The 24,090-nt window shown below is 41.5% G+C and overlaps 1 protein-coding gene across 2 annotated transcripts in view; it reads right to left on the minus strand.

Moving 5' to 3' along the window:
- nkd1 (NKD inhibitor of WNT signaling pathway 1) overlaps positions 1-16,659 on the minus strand; it is a 35,335-nt gene extending 18,676 nt beyond the window's left edge. Inside the window, exons 1-3 of one of the 2 annotated variants that reach the window (XM_088297155.1) lie at positions 16,472-16,659; positions 16,337-16,369; positions 16,052-16,164 (exon numbers count right to left, since the gene is read on the minus strand). In XM_088297155.1, the coding sequence (XP_088153281.1) occupies positions 16,052-16,164; positions 16,337-16,369; positions 16,472-16,496 (171 nt within the window). In that variant the 5' untranslated portion in view covers positions 16,497-16,659. The remainder of the gene's footprint in view (positions 1-16,051; positions 16,165-16,336; positions 16,370-16,471) is intronic. The other variant, XM_088297154.1, reaches the window with a different exon arrangement.
- Between the last annotated feature and the right edge of the window lie 7,431 nt (positions 16,660-24,090).

The raw sequence follows: 24,090 nt of genomic DNA on the forward strand, positions 1-24,090 counted from the left end.
ATCTGTTTTCCGCACATGAAATAACGATCTCAGATAAACACGTTGCAAAGCAAAGCTGACGCAAGCCGTGCGCGGAGGGAGGGAAGACTGATCGTTATGGCAAATAAATGTCTCCGTGTTGCGCCGCAGTCCGAAAGATAAATCTGTTATTGACGCTTATGACTGCATGTTGAACCGGTTTCGGGAGATAGCGGGCATACGAGCGAGATGTTAACGTTTATACGAGGAAAAAATATACATAAAGACAGTGCCACGAGAAAGTCAAGATTTTTTTTTGATGCATTTGATAAGAATGTCTTTGAAGTCAAGTCATTTTTCACGACAATGCCATTTGTCTGTTGGATGTTTCATTTTCACACACCTCACCTATTTCATTGCCACTGTTGCCCGTCACTCTTTGGTGAAGAGCAAGAAAGCTCTGCATGCTACACGAGTGCTGTGCAAAGACCACCCAAAGTCTCAAAGGGGCTCGACTGACATCTTAATTAAAATGCTCACACGGAAACTGTTTCGCCCTAGATAAGCCAATTAGACCCTTGTTTTTTTTTTTTGGTGGTGGTTGTTCTTTTTTTTGCCAAATTCCTTATTCAGGAAGTCCTGGGTTTACGGTGGAGCCGTCAAATGATGTTTCAAAGTTCCAAAGCAGACTGCAACAAACCAGGTTGTGCAACTGAGAAAGAATATTTGCACCACAAAACCTAAGCAATAACAAAAAAAAGGCTAAATTAATTAAATGAGGACTATATATTGTCCAGAAATGCATATTCTCCCCACAAAAACTTTCAACATCTTCAATACTCTATCCAACATTTTTGTTTTAAATAGCTTGATATACTATTTTTTTCACTCTTTGTTGGAAATTATTAAAAAAATATCTATCCATCCTTGTAGCCTTGTTCTCACAGGCGTCAGGGGATGTGGGGGGGTGCTGAAGGTTGTGTTACCAAGCCGGGGACGGAGAACATCAGCGTATGTGCTGCTTGGCAGAAGGCAATGCTCCTAACACGGTTAACTAAGGTTAACCTGTGCTAAAACTGCATCATAGCTTTTGGCTATGACATGATAGTGCTTGAATATTCCGTCCGTTGCTTGAAAACAGGTGCTCTTCACCCAGCCCAGGTTCCAAATCATTAGTGGAGAAACTGAGTGTGGGGGCGGGAGTGCCATTTGGCCACCGGAGACAGACACCTTCTCCCAGGCAGACTTTGCGGCCCCACGCTTGACATCCTTTCCGTCACGGCACACCCGCCTCTCTTCCTGCGCCCCGGGAAGCAAATTATAGCCACGGAGTCTGCGTTCGTTGGCAGGCAGGCGGGCAGTTCTAAAGAAGCTGCGCTGTGATTAAAGCATGCAGCGACACCGGAGGCTGGGCATGCCAGAAGGGTTCCCATCACGACGCAGGTTAGGCAGGTTGGCAAGATTCTCCACAATGAACCACATATAGAGGAGACCTTTGAAGTCATCCTTGTGGATCAGCACAATTGCATATGTTTTTACATTATGGACAAATACATTAAACCCCCCCAAAATATTGACACCCCTGCCTATACAGTTGTACCTTGACTAAAAAGTATTTGTTCCGTGACTAAGCTTGTAATTCAGTGTACTCTGATAGCAAATCAATATTCCCCACGGAATTGAAATGCCATTAGTTCAATGCAACCCTAAATACATCTTAACAAGCATTTTGCATTTTTTTTATATGGGAATGGGCACAGGAAAGTCTTGTCCAACTCTGGTTTGAGGAGAAAGTAGAAAACGAAAAATGTTAACGATGGCCAGCAGAGGACAACGTATACACACAGACACACGCACATGGCACGATGCATGCACACACACTACTAATAAATAGCGTACAAATCGTTTGCAACTTTTGTTAAATTTAAGCTGAGCTATTGTGAGGTATGCCAAAGTTTCATCTTTTTATTTTTACTGTTTAACCTTCATTCAACCAGGTAGGTCAGTTGAGAAGGATTTACAATGACGACCTGGCCTAGAGGCAGCATAAGAATCAGTTAGATAAAAGTGATTTAAAAAAAAAATACAACCAACAGCCATCCATTATCATGTCAAACATAAAACATCAAAAAAACATGAACACAATACATAATAAAAAGAGCGATGAACATTGAAAGTGCGGAGTTCTTGAACAATGGTTTACGATTTATTTCAAAAGCAGAATGCTTCCAGTCATCTGCAGCAGAAAACTCAAAAGAGGAGCGGCCAAAGGAAGTATGAACGAAATAAGTGTCTCATCAAAGCAAAACAGATGCCAGTAAATCCTTTGATTGTTGCTGAAATACACTGTTCAACATTTTGAGAAGCTTGCTAATCTGAAATCTTGCTGAATGCAGGCCTTGTGAGAATGTTCGATATAGTCTGACACAGGGCGTCATGTCTGACCATGGCACACAAGTGCCTTGAAAAAAGTAAAGAAATAAAATAAAGCAAAATCCACACAAGGTTAATCCTTTAATTTTTTTACTAAACTGAAATCTTGTAAGCAACACGAACATCTCGTGTGACTTCATGCCTGGCAATAGTCCATATTTTATAATAATCTTTGAAATAATTCAACAAAAAGCAAGAAAATGCAAAACGGATGTTAGTAAATCCTTTAAGATCCTTGCTCAACTGAACTCCTGTGAGGTATGCTAACATTACATCAGCTTGACGGAGGGCCATTTTATTGTAATAAAGCAAACGGATTCTTTATCTCTTGCTGAACTGATGTCGCACGCAAACGGTGATCAATCTGTTAAAAACTGTGTCACAAAATGTTGCAAAAGAAAGCCAAGGGGAAAAAAAAATCTACCATTCTTTGATACTCACAAACCAGGAGAATTAGTGGAACTTAATAGACCTCATTTCAGCGCCTCGCAAACATGCTGATGTCGAGTAATCTCCCGCCCACTCCCCACCACGCGCCCCCTTTTTTGTGTTTCATGTGTAAAGTTGGCCAACACTTTAATGACGCAATTAGAAAACTTTTACACCTGCAAAGATAAGCTTTTATACCATTTCTTTTACAAGTCAGTCATCTCCTGAGGGCTGTGAACCCCACCTGTTAGCTCAAGGTAGGTGCCGTTATTAGCGCTCGCAAAACAAACAGGCACAGCAATTAACATTTATCACACTGTTTATCAAAGCGCTACCACGACACAGGGGAGGAGCGGGTTGATACAATACGTCAAGATCAAGAGTCAAACCGCATGATTGCCCCTGCAGCAAATTAAGATGAACCACAATCCTCCCTTCGTGCACAAAATAGAGTAACAGAACCACCTTTCATAGAAATAAAACTGTTGTCTTCATAAAAAGGAAAGCACTGTCAGCAGAATTCACTGTATTGATACTTTGTGCAATTTTTTTTTTTAAAATTTTTTGAATTACTTGTTAGTTATGAAATTATCTGAATGTGTACACATTTTTTAAAATATATTTCTGAAAACACAACCACAGTTCCTACCCCGAAGGACAGAAAAGGTCCCTCAGACTGTCCCCCAACCCTCACCAATAAATTCATTTTCTGGGGCACTGAAACCACCTATTTGTCACCGACGTGGTGAGCGTCGCACGCAACTGGACACTTCCCAAAATGCACTGTGTCAAGACGTGGCAAACGACAAAATCAACTCATTGACTCATTTTGCATCAAACTTTCTCTCAAAGGGAGCCTCGTTCAAACAGCCACTTCTTACAAGGTGGTGGCATCCGACATGCTCCGATTATATCAAGACATAGCAAAACTCAATATAACGACTGCATCATACAATATATCATATTGCTTTTTTCCCAAAGGCAACCCTTTCAGGCAGAAAACAAACAGTGTCAAAATTTGTAGTAGGGCTGGGTGTAAAATATAATATAAATAAATAAATACAAATCTATATCAAATTGAATGGAGTTTCCTTTTCATACCATATGTCCCTACTTTTAATGACGTACACCTTGCGATCAAGTGGTGACTTCCAATTTGCCTCCAATCCATCAAGAAGAAGCAAAGCACGCAACATAACCTGATTGAGCATGCGGCATTATACATACAGCAAACTCAAAAGCCCGAAAATTTTAGTGCCACCAGCTGGCTGCTGCTTTGTTCAAGAAGGAACGAACTACACGACAGCGATAAATAGACATAAACAACATTGCACAGCTTTGTCTCGATGCTTTCTCAAAGCCAACCTGTTCAGGCAGCAAGCTAAATGGGCTTGCTGCAAACTGTAAACCTTGTGCAAACTGTAGCAATTATATATTCTTATATTAAATATCCATCCTTTTTCCTTTCTCTTAGAGGCAACCCGTTGAAGCAGCATACAATGTGATTCTGCCTGGCACAGTGTGGAATAGCGAGGCGACAGACTGTCGCTTGGCCCAGAGCTACAGGTGCCCCATGCCTGCCAAAAGTGACAAATTATGAAAATGCGGCCCTCTGACTATTCACAGTAAAGTCGACTTCCAAAGGAATGACAAAAAGAAAAAAATAAACGGGGAGGGCGAAACGACACATCTCATTTCGACGAGCTTGTTTGGATGCGTTTGGATTTCGTCGGGTGTCCTCAAACGGAAGTGAGTCATCTCTGGAACCATCCTGCTGTGAGGCGCCACACTTACACGTGTCACAGTCGCTAATGGAAAGCAGGACGGATTATAAAAGCCCAGACGACTCTGTGGCAGCCTCCCCGATATTTAAGTGGCGCAGAGCGAGCTTAGACGGGTCTGGAGGTTCCTCACAATTAGTTATTCGTCTGACGCTGGAGTTGAGTGTCGATATGAGGAAGCGTTACCTTAAAGGTCAGAGACCAAAGATTGAAATTTTCTCGAGACATCTCAAACCCCATGACAATGCATAATAGTCATTAAAAAGTCATTAGATCATTGGGAGATACAATTTTGGTTTGGATCTCGCGCTCTCTCATCTTCGCACGTTACAGTAGCCAAAAGATTTAGTGGCCACTGTGGTGTGCGGTTGTATGCTCTTCGTGTTCAGTTCCCCTCCAATTGATGGTTTATTGTGTGACAGATGGTCGCACTAATGGTGAAGGTCAAACAAATAACGTGACCAGTGGATCGGAAAGTCAGTTGGCAGGAAGGAAAGCGTGGTCAACTGCGGCCATCGCCGAGCAAGTACTCCAAGCTCTGTGCTGATCGTTTTGAACCGGCCTGCTTCAGCCAACATTTAGAAGCGATGCAAGGGCTAAACCAGCGAACGCGCCAAACATTTTCTTTAATCTGCAAACTTGACTTTAACACTAAACAAAAGCAGAAATAACCCTGGCCGCCGTGGTGCATTCGAGAAGCGTCGTAGGCAAGAGTTGACAAGTTATTTGCGTGGAGATACGATATCAATGAATGATTGAAATTACTGTGCGCTGTTATTGTTGTTTTTCCTGTGCATGTGACACACATCCTAACATTTTCATTCATGGATTATTAAGAAAAAGATTGTTGACATTTCATTCACGACCGATGCATTATGAATCCCACACGCACAGCACGACTGACTGTTCATGTCTCTAAAGCTGCTGTGCTACAAAGTTGAGGTTGCTAGAGCAAATATATAAAGATAAAGGGGTGCAAAAACATACCACTCTGTCTTTAGCCAGACTAAATACACCCACAATGACTAAAGCTTCCAGTTGGGTCAGAAACGCTCGGAATGAATACATCTTTTTTTTTTTTTTTTTTTAATTATTTTTAAATCGAACAACGGTTGACTTGCAGGAAGTGATGCGTACATATAACAAATTATATTACCAATGAGAAAATGTTCATTTGAACAGACATTGGAACCTAACTTTTAAGGGTGCAGACTGCAGAGGAACTGACAGGTACTTGACTCTTTCAGCGCACCAGGCACATAAAAGGGAACACTTGGCTGTGTCAAAGGCAAAGGATTTCCCCTTTGAACGCTTACTTATCCATCACGAGACAGACAATTTCTGTTTAAAATCATTCCCATTTTTTTCCTTCAGTGTCAGAGTTTAAAGACACGCGAAGGACAAGCACAGTTAATTGATACTGACGACACTTCTTGATTTGGCGGATTTGGCGTGAGCAACATTGGCAAAGACCGTGCTCCTGGTATTAGATATCTTCTGATCAGAATCAAGCCTCATCCAAACAAAGAAATCTGATACGTGCTTTATATGGAGCAATAATCTTTCAACACAAACGCACTTATCGGTTATATGCTGTCAACACTTATCTTAGCATCATTAAAATCCAGACAAAGGAACACAAATGTTTTTTTAAACAATAACAAGTAAATATGTATTGGAATCAGAATGCTTCATGGCAGTATGTGATCTGATGCGATAAAATGTGTTAAATGATAGCCATGATTTACTACCAACTCGTCTTATCTTAACTCCTATTCCCCACACCTTGTAAACCTCTCAAGTGTTCATGTTCAACAAATCAGTGCCAACTTGGCAAAAGTCCTCTTTTTTTCCCCCCCGACAGCTTCCACAGACATGTTGCACGTAAGACTTACTGCCAGCCACCACCTCTATAAACAACCCTCACATCTGAACTTATAACGGTGAACCTAAAATCTCTAATTACAAAGACAGCCCAAGCGAGGCGAGTAAACGGCGGCGTTAGAAATAGACACTGGAACTACTGTACGCGAGCATGGCCATTTGCGAGAGGCGCGTTTCTATTCCTAGCCAGCCTGGAATTAATGGCTCGTCTATAATGAACTTGGAGAGCTACGCACGACTGAAAGATGCAACATGTCATTAAATCACACACGTTTTGATGGGTTCTGAACATAAACTTTGAAAACTCACTCAGTCCAGGAAAGTTTTGAAATAAAAAAAAATGCAATGTCAATCATAACACAACAAGAAAAAGTCTCACGTCAACAAAATGAGGATGCGAGAGCCTGTTCTTGCAATTGGAATAAACTGGTATATATTTTTTCGTCTTCAAAGATATCTGACTATATCATGTGTATATAGTTGTTTTTAATAACAAATGTCAAATTAAATGTCAATGAAATGTCAATTTTAAAACTCAACTATGGGCGTTGAGTTTGTTGTCTGTCGTAATTACACACTAACTTTATTGCCAACTACACCGTGCAAAATTGTGAGTCAAGACACAATCACCCTGAAAGGAATTATATATTTTTTTCCCTCTTTCAAATACGGTATGCGTTTATACTTGATAGCATCACGCTCCATCTGTAAAATTAACATGGATTAAAATTCATGTCTGGTTTAATTTTTCCTGTCTTTTCTCAGTCTCGGCGCAAGGCCCTGATCACACCGACAAACAACCAGTGGGTTTGACTGCTAAATGACATTTTCTAATTTGTCGGCTGCCCAAAGAAATTCTGCTTGGAACACATGTGAAGTAACCAGGAAAAATAATTTCCACTACCACTCTAAAATATCGCATGACAAGAACAGGACGAGCACAATGCAGCCGCCGGTTGTTTATGATAGTCTCGTATGGTATGCATGGGTTGTTGATTTCTTCTCAAGACGTTTGCTGTATTAAGAAGAAGAACATGACGTCAACTATGGTAACGTCGGGTCGATGGCCTTTGAGTGAAACCCTTCAACACTGGTAAAGACAACTTGAGTTGGAGGGGGGTAAATTCAAAGGTCTTCATGTGCGTCGACAGGGTGAGGGTCCTCCCTGGGCACCCGCGGAGCATAAACACTCCAGCAAAGGATGGTCTGTTTGTCTTTTCTCTCCTCAACAAAAACATTCCTCTGCAGCATACAATCCAGAGATGGATTGACGGGAAGAGCCGAGGAGCCCCTTTTGAAGTGACGTCACAATGCTCAATGTTTATCTTCACCCGCTTCCTTGATTCGATCTAGCTCGGGTGGCCTTTTGGCCTCCGTTACTGGCGCTCTGTCACACGTGGAGGATAAACACTCCAGCTGAGCTTACGGAACCTGCAGGGTGCGCGCATGGAGAACACCCACATCCTTTTAAGAGCAGGGATTCATCAAGCTGATTTACTGACATTCTGAGATTGTGTGTGCAAGGCAGTGGGTCGCGCTAGCAATCAGTGGTCGCATTTGCGCATGCAAGTAAAGATTTCATGTGGTCACACTTACGCGACAACTCTGTTGGTAGGTGTGAGGCTTGAAAAGTTTGCAATAAAAGCTTTTCTTATATTTTAGACTATTTTGAGGTTATGTGTGGGTGACAAATGGTCTATTAACTCTTTCAGGATGTTGAAAGGGGTGTGACTTCAAAAATTTGAAATAAAGGCTATTCAGGGGATGGGTGGTATGCTAACGCCGTTAAAATGTTGAAGGGGGTGTGTGGCTTAAGTTGGCAGCAATAAAAGCTTTTTCGATTATTTTTTTAATCAGGGGAGTGAGTCACCTCTGAGGGGTAATGAGCATTAAATTCAAATGTTAAGCAGTTACTCAATAGAGCTCAGCTAGGCCTTGCTTTGGCCTCTCATGCTGTCCTAGCAACAAAATAAAAGGGAATTTGCTAACTTGGATGTCAGACTAGAGAGATGAACTATCTTAGCACAAGCTAGGAAGAGGCCAGTACAACACATTGGGATAGAATAAAACTGGATCAAAACTGAAAAAAAAAATGTTTGAATCAAATGTCATGTTAACACGATTGGTGAATTGAGATGTGGGTACGAGTCGGACCTTTAGTTAAAACGTCGAGAATAAACACTTTTCTGGCACTAGCTTGTGGGTGGGTGTACACGAGATTTTCAATATTGAATAGTTACTATACTATACTATACTATAATCATAAAATGAGTACATGGGCCAATTTACACTCATTGGTGGGAATATAATGCACGTGCCAAACATGTGATGTGTTGCCCAAATCCGTCAATAGGCAGCTCAATTTCTCATATAGTGGGGGAGGGACGACTCTTGCTAAGAGTCCTAGTGGGGCCCGTTTTAGCCGTTTTAGAAATACAAAATAATTTGTGAAAAACAGTTTAATGCTGCATCTCCAGAATTGAGTACTACATAGTTCTGTCAGTAGCATGTTTTTAGCAATTACCTCCTGACATGTATATTCAGAAATAAATCAATTTCCCTTTATAAGGACTATAAATTCAAGTTGAAATTTGTCTCCCACTATTCTAAATACGGTATTCTGATTAATATTGCATTTGAGAAATAAAAATTACGCAGAAAAAGACTTGTTTTTATTCAGCGCGAAGGGCGGCCATTTTGCCTTGTACTGCCACCTGCTGTCGACTGAAATTGATATCAAAAGTGCCCGCAGGCTCAGGTTGCAAACGTCACGGCTTACGTGTGTTCTTGGTTTGGTCACGTGACGAAGGTGTTGTCATACTGATCTTATTTGAGAGACACTTTCTACTGCTTAAGTGAAATTATTCAGCATTTACATTACGGGCCAGAGCATAATCCGCAAGGGGAGGGGGGAAGGGGAGAGAAAGCGATAAACAAACAAGGGAGAATTATTCAGGGTTTAAACACTTAAACAGCCACTTGAGCGCAGCCTTTTAAGTGGGTGATTAAAACGTGCACCGAGCGCACACACACAAGGCTCAGAGGAGCTCGGCGGCGGCACAACTGCGGAAACGCGACTTACCTCCGGTTTGCCACCCCCTACCCACCCTGCCCCCAAAAGCAATGCACCCGCAACCCGACGGAGTGCGAGGGGGGCTAGTAAGTAACCGTGAAGGAGACACTGTTGATAAACTGCTGTCCACATTGCCAAATGTATATTTGGGAGGGGGCGGGGGTGCAAAACACAATCCTAGCTGCTAATCCCCGGAGATTCCACGCACATTCCACGAAGAAGACTTTGATCTCTCAAGTGCATCCGGATATCCGACTCCAGACAGGACACACAGCACATGCAATATTATTAACATATGGCATACGCATAGAGAAATAAGGTTACGATACACAAGGTACATTGAACTTTTAGCTTAAGGCAATATTTGAAATCCCTGAAAAGACAAACTTTATTTTTTCATTTACATTACAGCATAAATACCCTGTACATTATTCACTATCAATGAGTTTACATGTTCACATTTTTAATGGTGGAATATAGCTCATTCTTGTTTTCTTTGCATTATTTCTGAAATACTCTTAAAGGGGAAGTAAACCCAAATGTTTCTTAACAAAAATATGTTCTATGCAGCCCTACTCGTTTAACCAAGATATTCTGATTAATTGTTGCGTTTGCGGAAAATGAATTCAGCAGCAAAATCCATCTCAGGAGGCAGTCATTTTGCCATTTTCTCTGAAAATGTCATCACACAACCAATCACGGCTCATTTGTTTTCTGGGTTTGGTCATGTGACATTTGCAAGCACGGTGATGTCATTGTCAGTCGACAGTCGGCAAAATGTCCGCCCCTGAGATATGATACAAAACAATATAATAAAACTTTATTTGTATAGTGGATAAAAACAGGTGGATCTTGCTGCTTAATTCGTATTCTACAAACAACATTAACCAGAAGTCCGTGTTTAGACTAGTGGAGGATGAAATGCACCCATAGACAAATTGGGACATAATGTCGACAACTTCAACTGGTGGCTGCCCAAATGCAAGGCGTATATAGAGAAACAAGCATTCACAATAACACCTTGAAACAAATTAGACTTGAGTCTTCAATAAACCTCACACTCATGTTTTGGGAGTTTGGAAGCAAGCTGAAGTGCCCATCAAAATCCCACGCAAGCACAGGAAGGGCATGCAAACTGAGATTGGAACCACAAACATCAGAACTTTGAGGCAGACGTTCTAACTACTTGCTCACCATGTTGCCCCTCTGTTATTCCTTCAAATCAGTAATTTCAGGGAATTATCTCATATATAGTGGAGGTAAAAACAGTTATTTTCACACCATGCAACACCAAATATGGCATTAAAGCAACCAGTGCGTCGCCGCAGGCAACATCATTTCCACGTCATCCTCTCATGGGAACACTTCTTTAAAAATCACACGGCCCTCTCTACGGCCAGGTGCTACCCCTCAAGCCCCCAACTCCCCCCAAAAGCCTGAAGCTTTTCTTTCCTTCAGAATGTGCCTCCAAATGTGAATCCCCCCCCCCCATCATTCCCCACCACCCTCATTGCAGCCACTTCAAAGAGCAAACAACAGGCCCTCGTCCCATGGGATCACAGAGGGGGTAAAGCCTGCTGGGAGTCGGCCATACGTCACACAAGAGGCCAGTCGGTGGTGGTGGAAGAAGGCCGGAGGGGCGGGGGTTACAAAAGCGCACAAAAAGAAGGAGAAGTCTGCGTGTGAAAGGTGCTTTCAGCATCCAGACCAAGGCCCTCGCTTTGTGGCGGTCAAAAACACAACAGCTAAGCAGAACCTGTCTTTTTTTTCCACACTTGGAGGCAGCGGAATTGCAACTGAAATGGGCTAGATGCTTCTCAAAAACCTTTTACCTCACAAATAAAAGGAGAAAGAACAATCGCTGGAGGAGTTTTGTGCAGACTCGCGTCTGAGAATTTTTTCACGCCTTCAATCTAAGATTCCAAACGAGACTAACTGCAAAGGTGAAACCGACGTGAGAAAATGAAAAATGTTTTGTTTTCCTTGTCCCGAAAGGTTTTGAAAGGTTTCACTGACGGTCGACTCGACAATGTCGGTGAGACAATCCCCGTCGGGTTGACAGTGAACAGCAGCGTGACGGCAGATTATAGCAGAGGTCCGACAGAGAAAGCAGAGAGATGAAAAACTTTTCAAGTTGATGCAGAGAAAGGTCCCAATCGCCTTTTGACTGTTGTAAAAGTTAACAGCTGATCAGTTAGTAACAGCAAGCCGCTTAACGTAAGGTACAGTAGGTGTCCATCTAACAGTTAATATAAAGAGCCATCTGTGATATAATGTATGCATTTTAAACACGAGAGCGTCTTTGTATCACTATGTATCACCCTCGCAAACAGTAAGGGTTCACTGTGACGATAAAGCTCATTTGTATTTTTAGGATACACAGGCTGTACCGAGTTTCCACATGGAATATATTTGGTCGGGGGCAGGAAGTGTGACTGCCCTCCGCTCGAGTCACACATCTCCTCTGTAAACAAACACAGTGCAGCTCAGGCTCTGGTTAGGGGATATCATAGCTTGTGGTAAACATTTGGAAGTACCGGTACGTCAAAAGGTGCCATGTAGGCATGGATCTTGGCCGTGAACCAAGCACCCTCTATATTTACACACTGACGCTGCTCATGGTGGAAACACAATTTGGCTCAGCACTTACCGATCTAAACCGTACATAACTTCAACGCAGTGCGGAAACACAGCACTAAAAGAATGGAAAGAGGACGTCTGTACTTATAATACACAACTGGAGCCTTGACTGTTAATGGGAACACCTCCCGGCGAGGGCCCCCTTTCAAACGGCGTCTCGTTTCATCCGGCAACACAAGGCCAGCGGGTAAAGGCACCAAACAGATGGAGTCTGCGAGGGCAGAAGGGAGCACCAGTTGGGAGGTGGAAAGGGGGATTTTAAAGGCAAGGGGGATGGGAGGTGGTGGGGTTGACTTAGAAAGTCATTTTGCTTGCAGGAATATGAAAGACGAATGATGCAAGAGTAAGTGGCACATAATTCTCATCAACATTTAAAAAAAGGGCTGCGCCGTCACGGTATGTTCGATGTTTACATGAGGACATACAGAATGCACAACGGGATATTTCGAGGGAGGGGTCCACTACAGGCTGCACGCGGGGTATCACATGACCCCAATGTCATATGTCAAGACCCACCTGCCAACACCACTCAGTCACTGTCGCACCACCGCCGTATAGCACATGGCCTCCAGTGAGTGAAATTAATGCTTGTCATACAAAAGAAATAAATAAATATTCAACAGATCCAATAATTATCCTTTTGTATGTTTCGTTCATTTGTGATATATCAATGTTCCACCGCCTATTCACAAGATTTTAATGCGCACCGTCACATGAAAAGTTTAATGGTCATTTCAAGGATTCGGCATAAAAAAGTTCCACATCTGTTCCAAACATTATGTTCACTATCCAAGGTTGTCAACATTTGGGTTATTAAGACAAAACATCGTCTTTTGTGTTGTTCAGTCTTCAATGGTTATTAAAATATAACGAATGGGGGAGGTGCTGTCTTAAGCGTGAGAAAGAGAGTTCAAGCGGCCAATGGCTGCGCACTTGGAGGACCGCACGGAAAATCTCAAAGTCACAGTCATGGCCATGAAGATAAAAATAAGATTTTTTTTTTTTTACTTTTTAGGAACCAGAGTTGCAAGTGAACTTTTCTCGATAATTTTGTGTTGATTCAGAATCTGCTCTCATTTTTTCCTCTCAAGCACATCAGGTTTTCATAACAGTTTAATATCTACTGCAATATAGTAAGTAATTCAGTAGTATGCAATAATTAAGAGTTGGGTTCAGCAACAGGTGGAATTATTTTTTTTTTGATACGTCAGAGCTATAAATTGCATCGCATGGTAAAATCCATGATGTGCAAGTTTTTGATAGGTTCAAAAAATGAAAATATCTCAAACAGACGTGAGGGGGAAAAAAAATTAAATGAGTGTCAAAAACACGTTGAGGGACACATAAAGCAATCTCTGATTAAAATTTGTTGTTCACCAGCATTTTTAGTATATTATACTTCCATTATTTTGAAACTTTTAAATTTCTCATTTAACAGAATCAGAATATAAGGGGGTCTTCTGTTTATGGCGGAGTTCCATAACTACAGATGCATGTATGCGGCCACATTTTTTTTTACGCCGTCCAGCAAACTAGCACATTGTTGAACAGTCATAACATCAAAACGAAATATGTTAGTACCACCATTAAGTGTGGAGCATTCTTAACTACGGTGTCAACAACCCCGATAACGATGCGGCGTTCAAAGACAACAAAACACCTCCGAGGACTTTAGACTCACCCGATTAGTTTGCCTTTTTGTCAGAACACCAATGAAAGCTATCGCAAGAGCTCATCTTTACAGCGTGTTGCTTTAAAAAGCGACTATTGTGACCTTTAGGAACCGTGGAGCGTCTCAGAAGGTTTGGATTCGTACGTATGGGCAAAATAAAGCTGTTCTCGCAAGCTGCATTCAGTAGATAGACAAGTGTGGGTGGTGGATGAACCTTATTCTCCTTTTCCTTCACAACGACCACCGATTTTCACCGTTTGAGGACGACACCGCCAACAAAGAGGCTTAAAACTCGTCTGAAGCAATTCCAAAGGATTTCCCCCTCACTTGACAACAACAACAACGCTGTGTGTGTCTACGGCAGTGCCAAAAGACAAAAACATCGTCGAGCCTGACCAACATTCCTCGGCTTTTAGCATCCTCACATGTCACCCGGCTGTCAGCTCATAATGCTTTGAACTATGGCTTGATCTATTGTCGCCCCTTTTTTAAAAAGAAACATCAACTGGGCTGAAAACCAACAATTGATTCTCCCTCAAGACCAAACAAGTGTTGAAATTCATATTGTCAACATCAAACAAACAAATAAGAGCCAGTCTGAGAGCTGGATCCAAAATGTTGGATTTTTTGAGGTAACAGTGGGCGCTTGTGATTGACGCTGTCAGAGAGAGGCGTGTAACACGCAATTATGGCAGACTTACAGAGATGATGGCTTCTGAGCGTACTCAGCCAAAATGCTACTTAACCTTTTTTCCATGACCCTTCATGCAGGAGTGAAGCAAGGGCTAAGGAAGAATCCATTGAAATTCGACAGGGATACAAATAAAGAATTTTGTATCATATTGTATGCATTTCTTTCATTGAAAACGTTTAGTATAAATGATAATGCACAGGCATATTCAGGAGCATGTTTAGCATCTCCTTCCAATTCAACCTTACACGTGCAATCAAAATCACGTATCACCACATTTTAAGAAAAATTAAGACTTAAACTAAATGTAATTTTTTTCATTTAAAAATGAAATGTAGAAAAGGTCAAATGTATTAAATCTATTTATTTACCCTAACTATTATTACAATTATCAGTGGGTATTACATATATTGTATACATTGTATTATAATTCAATTCATTTAATTGTGTTTTATGTATTTATTGAGTTTATTTTAAATGTATTATATTTGTGTTTATTGTTGTGGTTGTAACAGTCATCGGTGTGGAATTTGCGGCGCATGATACCAAGAATCGCTTCAAATATTTTCAAGCTCCTATTTTGTAACATGACAGGGGCAAAAAACCCTCAGTATGATGCAGCGCTGTTAAAAAGCAGCTCTAACTTTCACGAGTTTTTCCATCTGTTGTTATTGTTTTGCCATATTTTTATTGACTAGGAGGTCTTATTCACATCAAGGTCTCTTTTACAAGCAAGGGCCTGGGAACAATAAACATTTATAACAGCCAACACAGAACATAATGAACATCAGAAACAAACAGAAAATGAACACAATGAACACAGGAATTGGTGTAAAAATCTACTCATGGCAATTTAAACTTTCCAAAATCAATGAATGAGTCAAGTTTGAGGACAAATTGGAGCATAATGCAGTAAATAAAGCCAGATCTCGTGAGTTAGACAGTTACTGGAGCATTTTTTGTGATTATTGCATTTTGGAAAGAGTACAGCTGTATATTTATATATAAAATTTTTTTTAAAAAAACACGGAGAATTTTAAATGTACACCTTTACAGATTCACAACTCCATACGCCCAAATGCTGTCATACATAGCAAGGGTTTTATTTAGAGAGAAATTACAGAAAATGAATATAAGTGCACAATTACACAAGATGACCATGGATTTTTCATTTTTCCCATGCTTCATTCGTATAATCTATCAAGGAAACTGGTCAAGTGGTGCTCGTGGACAACCAAATGGCTGCATTTAGCCATTTAATAAGACGCACTGACAACATTTTGGATGCAGCGCTCGTCTTTGTGAGGCGTACTCCAAACTATGGCGCGTGAACCATCCGTGGCCCTTGTTTCATTGCAGTGAGGATTCAAAAACTTTTCAGGGGGGAAGTACCCAAAATGAAGCGTTCATGTACAACAGAAGGCATAGAATGAGAAGGTGGAGGGCGTGGGGGGTTACGGGTAGGTTCAGGGGACCCTCATTGAACTCACCCGGGTGGTCAACGGCAACGCGCACTTGGTCTTTAGATGACAGTCCTGCTGCTTTACCAGCCAGTCGTCCAGTCCCTTCCGAGCCAAACAGGCATTAACTACAAAGCTGTCGCCTGAAACAAAAGCCAGTTTTAATTGTTTGTATTTTTTACTAGGGGACAGTGGGGGCTGGGACGGCGAGGGGAGGGGGGGGGGTCGGGGTCGTCCGTGCACATGTTCACGCAAGCAAGCCCCTCTAATCTCTGCACAAAGTGCTCCAAATGTTCCCGAAACCGTGCTGCTTACCTTCCGGGCTCTCCCTCGCTTTACAAATAGCGGCTTGTAGTGGATGGAGACCGAAAAAAAGGAAAGAAAGAAAGACAATGAACACTCTCAAGTACGACAACTACGATAGTTTTGACAACACAAAACAAGCCTCACCATGTTTCGAGTGCAGTTTACCCATCTCTCGGCATCGGTGCACACCATCAGACGAGTAGTATAGTCCAAAAAGAACCGTGAAGGGGGGAGGGCAAAGACAGCGGGGGATATCCGAAAAGAGTCCGCTGAGAAGAAGAGGGCAGCCCGCGCACACTTTACACACGTCCGCACGCTTAGTGAGCAAACAAGCGTCTGAGGTTGGTATCACGCGGTTCGCTAGATGCTAGCAGCAACTACAACGGTCGATGTCCGTTTCAAGGCTTTCAAAATAAAATAAGAACAAAACTTCCGCCTTTTGGAAGGATAGAGACTTTCATAATAAAACTACTACCGCTTTTGCTGCAGTACACGATAGCGAGCTAGCTAACTAAACAGATCTGATAAATGGCACTAGTTACGGGCATGACAGTTCTTTTAAGTCTAAATATTGTGTTTTTTTCAGAGACATATATATATATATATATATATATATATATATTGTTGAAATGCATTTGTTCACTTTCATTCAATTTTTTTTTCTCTGATGAGGTGAGGGTACCAAAACACTCCATCCATCTGCTCCCGGCCCCTTTGTCAAATTTTAGAACCCATTGTGTCCCGCCAATCAAAAAGTTTGCCCACCACTGTTTTAAGTCAACTGAATCATTAGAATTAGTTCATCAAAAAGAATGGTTCAAAAGAATCATTTGCGCCCCCAGTGCCCGCCTTCCCAAAAAAAAAAAAAAAATCTATCAAAAACGTCAAGCATTTGTACAACGGGAAATGGCGAACAAGAAATGACATCACGTTCTCTCACCAACTAGTTGTGAGAGAACTTGCTATCACTTTCTTTCACCAAATCGTACGTTAACCGGAAATTACATCACGTTCACTCACCAAATCGTTAATGAACGGTAAAATGGCGGCAAGTTCACACACTGAATCGATCGTGAACGGGAAATTACCACACTGATTCGGTGAACGGCAATAGCATGGCAGGATGTTCAGTAAAATTTGTCGTCCATCTGATGCTGGCTACATATTGGTTGTTCACAATGATTGAATTTTTACTTAACTTTCCCGTACAAAAAGAATAAAAGAAAAAAATCAAACGCAATTTTCTACCCTTTTTCACCAAAGTCAACTTGCTCAAAAATGTAAAACTTTGGCCAATCTCTGCATGCCATTCAAATCCACAAATTAATAGGTTGGCTCATTCGCCTGTGTGAACACGATGCCGTATAGGGCAAAAGTTGAAACGGAAGTCCATCACAAGGGCCGGTTGTCCAACTAAGCCACCATATGTGTTTATAAACTAGCTTATCAAATTTTCTGACTCTTCATGCACTTTAAACGGACCGTCATTGCAATGAAAAAAAGAAATCACTGTTGTCTGTGTACTTTTGAGATCAGTGTTGAAGAGGCCTTGATCTCTGATGAACAATTACAGCCTCAGAGTTGGAATACTGGCACGACATCTTTGAATGGATCAGCAACAGTACGCATTTTAAGTTTCAAAAATTAATCGAGGGCCACTCCAAGTGTGGGCGCGGGCCGCATGCGCGCCGCACTCCGCCCTTTGCTAATGAGTGATTAAGCACCAATAAATTTGGCCAGCTAAGAAAAGCGACATTCCACAAGCCACATTCTCTAACATCTTTATAAGCCTTTATAATACCATCATTACAAACTTAAATAAAAATGAGTAGGTAATATGATTAATCATACATGATATATTTTAGGCTTGTGTTAAGAAATTAATCAGATCATCCTTATTTTCCTCTCCCGTGATTTACCACGTCTGCCTCACAGTTATGAGGCTCTGAGTTTGTATCTCGGCTGCGGCATTCCTGTTTGTAGTTTGCGTGTTCTCTACGTACTTGCAGTTTGTTTTCTCTTAGTACGACTTCCTCCCACATTCCAAAAACATGCATATTCTGAAATGAATCGGAATCAAGGATACCGACCCCTTTGAAACTGAAGGTTTCCTTCCTAAGTACTGATTAGTTCAAAGGGCTACCAGCTCGATACACACTTTTGAAAAACAAATTGCTCAATTTACCTTTAATTATAGAATATTATTAATAATTATTGATTTTCATCACTGTGAAGGACAATGAATTACCAAGGTAGGAAATCGATAAATATTAACAACCAACACTTAATTTTCTATAAATCTCTTCAAGTGTTTACATTTCAAAAAAAATACTTCCACAACATTTCCAAGAAATCAGAATGTCTCATTTTCACTATAGTCACTAACACTGATTAACTGCTCTATTTTTAAAAAAGTAAAACAGCTACTCATTTGTTCCTTGGGGATGACCCGGCGCTAAACTGCCTAAAATTAAGCATGAGTACTTGTTTGTCTACATGTGCCCTGTGATTGGCCAGCTACCAGACCAGGTTGGAGCCCGCCTCAATTGGGTTAGGCTTAAACTCAAGCGGTATAGAAAATGAATGGATGGATAATTGTAATTTACATAAATACTGATGGTGTAGTGGTACACGACAATGTAGGTAGAGTGGGCTCTAGTCACACACAGTGACGTAGATGTATGCGTGACCCTGGAAAAGGATAAGCGGTATTGAAAATGGATGGATGTTTCTTTAATGTAATTTAAATTTTAATTTCAAAATCCCCAAGAGGAAAAAAAAGCTGTTTGAAAGGTTCCTAATAAAGCATTTAACATTAAAGGCTCGGCTCCCAGGGGACGAGAGGGGTGTCACGGGGCGTGGGGGGGACCCTGTGGTCAGTGCACATCTGCTCTTTGACATGAAAAGCTCTTTTTGGAAAATCTACAGTGTTTTTTTTCGGGGGGCCGAGGCAGCAGATGAAAGGAGGCGAGAGGTTCTTTTGAAGTCATCAAATATATAACGAAAGACAGACGCCACGGAGGCAGCAGAGGCGCAATGTGATGGACGGATAGATGTCTCATCACAAAAATGTGACATTGATGCTTCTTGTCCCATTTCTGTCAGATGCTCTCTAAATAGCAAGTGTTATTATTTATTCCACTTAGTAAAAATTGGAACAATTGTGTCACTTAAGATCCTTCTTCATCCATTTTTCACATTTACACGGTGTTTCCTGTCACGCCTGATAGATCCCACACGTTAGATTGTAAATTAAACATGATTTGAGGGGTTTGTTTCATATAGCTTTGAAATAATAGATAAATTGTTCAACGTCATTGAACGACTCACTCAAAATACAATGCTTCTATAAACGAGTGTGGGGGGGGGGGGGGGGTTCAAGTAAAAGTCCCTTATTACAACTAAAATACAGCCTATGTGCACACCATAGGTCTCTGAAGTATAGTCTCTAGTTGGTAGGATAGTTGCTGGATCAAGCTAAATGCTAACCTAACCTACGTTTAATAACATTATAATTGTCTACCCGTAGAAGTAAGTTATCAAATTCAAATGCCCTATCCCTATGCTTTATGTCTTATCCGAGGATAACGTATTGTCTCCACAGCTGAGAAGAAGGAAACTAAACAACCTGTCCACTTGTCGCAAGGCCAACATCTTTGTGGAATTATCTATAAAATGAGCACATCAAAAACCTCCAAGAACATTAATTTAAGAAAAAAACAATTGATTACTGAAGTACATGACCTATTCCATATTGTAATTGCAAACTGCACACAATAATCCAACAAGCGCATGGGGTCTGTTTTTTTTAAGCCCCTTTGCCAAAGAATCACATTCACGCACCCAAAAAAAGTAGGCAATTCTAAACTCAATGAAACCAAACAGTTTTGTTTTCTCACAATAATGCCAACTACGTTCAAGATGCTTCACACGGGATAAAAGACTTTAGACCACATGTTGCCCTCCAGGGGGGTGCCACTCAGAGTTTTCCCACATCCTGCCTCTATCATCACATGTTGTACCAAGAGGAACCAGGCTGGCCTTTGAACCAGACATACAGATGAGATGTTGTTATTCCAGGAATGGGCCCGAATATTGTGGGAAAAAGCCTTGTCCATGTGACACACTTCCTGTGTTATGAAAGAGGGCCAATGGAGGAGCAGCTTTGCGGCCCCCTATATCCATCTTTGAAGCCCAAACACTCCCATTACGATGAATCCCCAGTATTGCCGGAAGCCATTTTTGGCTCGGGACGTCATGAATTTGAGGCCATTCTTTGAAAGACTGAATTGATGTTGATATTCATTAACCTGACTTCATGGGAGTCTTAGGAGTATTCTCTGAATGGCACATTCAGGTCAAACTAAGGCTGGGGTTTGCATGTTCTCCTCGTGCCCGCTTGTTTTCTCCGCTTCTCTGGTTTCCTCCCACTTTCCAAAGACATGCATGGTAGGTTATAGGGACACTCTTTGTGAAATTGTCCCTAGGTATGATTGTGGATGCGAGTGGTTGTTCGTCTATGTGTGCCCTGCGATTGGCTGGCAACAAGTCCAGGATGTACTCCGCCTACTGCCCAAAGATAGCTGGGATAGGATCCAGCACCCCACGCGACCCGAGTGTGGAGAAGCGGCTCAGATAATGGATGGATGGATGGCTTAGTTCAGAGCTGGATTTTGCCTTTGAAGCCTACAGTTTTACTAGCTCAAGGTCAAACCAAGATGAAACCCAAAGAAACAAGACTCAAAAATTCTGGGACAAAGTTTTATGGGCTGATGAGAAAACAATCGGAGCTGCTGTGTAAAACCAGTCTAATGGTTTGTCCATATAACAACGTTGGAGGCTGATGCTTGGAGGGAGGAAGTGGGGCAGGGTAGAGGATGTGAAGAGCAGCTGCCCGGCGCTTTAAAAGCTACGGCATGTCGCTTTTATCCGCGGGAACAAAAGATGTTGTAAAGGACACAAGACAATCAGCACTGGAGTACAGTGTCGGTTCCTGACTCGGGGCCCCATTGTGTCGACCCAGCGTGTGGCGTGTCAGGCGGACGGTCCGCATGGGAGGGAAAAGCTCGCCTGGCGTGCGTGGGCCATTCAGCATGCCAGGAAGTGGTGTCAACAGCACAGATTTAGGGGTATTCCCGCATCGGTATATTTTTAGCATTTTATTTTAGATGTTGTCAACATTGCTAAATGGAGTCAAATTCAAGTAGGTAAAGAAGTGGGTTGTACCTTCCTACATTTACTCAAGTCATTTTTTAGGATAAATTATTAAGTATTCCTATGACATCATCCAGTCAGCTATTTATCCACCCATCCTTTTTTTTATAGGGCTTATGCTCATTCAAGTTGCGAGTGAGTCCACACTGACTTTTTAGACCCTTTTCAATTATACCGGTTTTACCCCAACACAACCTGGTTCTGCCGTGTGTGGTCACTTTTCCACGAAAGCAATGTTAATCAGAATGCCATGTTAAGACTAGTGAAGGCACATAGAACATATTATTGCAAATATTTTTTGGGGGGGTTATCTTCCCCTTTAATTTCCCGTATTTCCATCCAAGTATGCAAACTCCACAGAGATTCAAACACAGGACCTCATAACCGTGAAGCAGATGCTCTCACCACTAATCCGTGTGGTTTTTCAGACCTGTCCTGTGATATTCTCCTGTTGAGGGGGCTCTTTCTCACAGAATATGTGTTGCAAAAACAATCAAGGAAATTACAAACTTTAGACAGGAAGGCGGGAGTTGAGAGTCAGACCCTGAACTTCAGAACAGCGAGGCAGATGTGATATCCACCAGCACACCATCATACTTCCTCCTGTAACACTTAAAAGTCCCTTTAAAGTGATGTCTTGCAAGTGTGACATCACAGAGAAGAGTGTTGTTAAAAATTCCCTGTCAAATTTGGATGAGTGAAAAATCAACCCGTACATAAAATGAAGCGTCTGAATCGTGAAAAAGCAAGCCATCGTCTCCGCTTTTAAATGCGGTGAGCATGTCAGCTGAATGCTCTCAAACCACACCCCGTGTCAACTGTCAATCAAATACTACAACGCCCAAACTGGATGAAACGTAGTTTACTGTCTTTCTTATGCCGACACATAACTACATGTTAGAGTCATGAAAATATAAACGCTTAAAGCTGTAGTATACCCCACCGGGTCAGGCTATAAAGCGGCCACGTCAGCATGGAGTCCTTCTCCCCAACCCCCCCAGCCCATTCTTTCCCCTCTTGGCACTTCTGCCTCTCACACAGCGAGGCGCTCAAAATTGGCCACACCAGCAGACGATCCGAAGGGAATATGCATTTTCGGGATACATGCAAAGCTAGCTAGCTAACGTCACAATTGCGCCAGAAAACTGCTGATGTGAAGAAGGGGCACATGCTGAACTTCTTTCTGTGTCACTTGGCACGATTTTAAATCAGGGAAAAAATAAAAGGATGAAAAAAAGTTTAAAAAATGTGTACTACATAGTTCTCCGTTTTTGCTTTCTCTCACGTTATCAGCATTTATCTTGTATTTAGAAACAAATCTCTGTATTAACAATGTCTTTTTGGCAATTACAATCACATAAGTGTAAAATTATTTCTATTTACATTATTCCCGACAGGAAAATTTGTTGGCAGTTTTTTTTTAAATATAAGCTATTCATTCAGCGAATATTCAGGAGCATCATTCACAGTTCAAAGAGTTATTGTAAGCTCCTTAAAACTCGTTCTGGCCTTAATTTATTTTGTCGTGTTAGCAGCGAAATGATTAAGACATGGCGAAGGACAATGAAGGTGGTGAAAGGCTTTTAATTTATGCAAACATCAAAAAGCATGCAAAAAAAAAAACACTTGTGTATGGGATTAACCACCAAATCACAGCGTTAATATCGCCACTTAAAATGATCCTGAAATAATCCGTACATCTCACTGTATTTATACGTTTTTAATCTTGGGAATAAAACGCCCATCCGAGCCCGGTTAGTGCCAACATGTGAAATGAAACACGGTGGTTGGCAGAAGTGCAAAAGGTACTCATACTCTGTACTTTAATAGACTCCTTTAATACAGTACGAGTAAATATAATTGTTTTGAAAAAAAACAAACAAAAAACAGATAAAATTAGCAGTACTGCTTCAACTCCTTGACTTACTTAATAATGATAACTTGACCCACTTCTACCAGTAGTGTGAAGTTAGCCATCAAGCTATGACACCGAGCCTAGTCTCAGATTGCTTGCAAGGAGGCAGCGTGTGCACGGCTCGGAAGGAGCTGGGAGAGCACGGACATCGACCAGGAAGCTACGGTAGGTTCGTGCAGGCAGGTTCTGTATTTGAATGACAGGTCAATGTTTTGCGGGATATGTTTTGAGTGCAGTCAACAGAGATCCCAACAGCATCTAAAAGTTGGGAGAAAGTCTGCATTTTTCAAGATTTGAATCCCCATTTAAAATACTCGCCAATTTCTTTACTCACTCAAATTAGAATTTCTTCTCTGCAGTGTGTCAAATTTACAAGATGTCTTTATGTCACTTTACAGGATCCTTAATTGTTTGCTAGCATTGGCTCACACTCATATCATCAAAACAAAGTGTTACCATTAATTTACTAGCAATAATGGAAATTTATGGAGGAAAATACGTTATTATAAGTATCGGCATATGGTTTCGATATCGTGCTATGAAAGGGTAAATGGACGGACGGACAGTTTTATAGATGTGTGGAGAAGGAAGGAAAAAGTCATCACAAAAGTAAATACCAAAGTTCAGCAGTGAT

This window comes from Idiotropiscis lumnitzeri, chromosome 5 (assembly GCF_059441095.1).
Source record: "Idiotropiscis lumnitzeri isolate Australia: NSW breed Sydney's pygmy pipehorse chromosome 5, RoL_Ilum_1.0, whole genome shotgun sequence".
NCBI lineage: Eukaryota > Metazoa > Chordata > Actinopteri > Syngnathiformes > Syngnathidae > Idiotropiscis > Idiotropiscis lumnitzeri.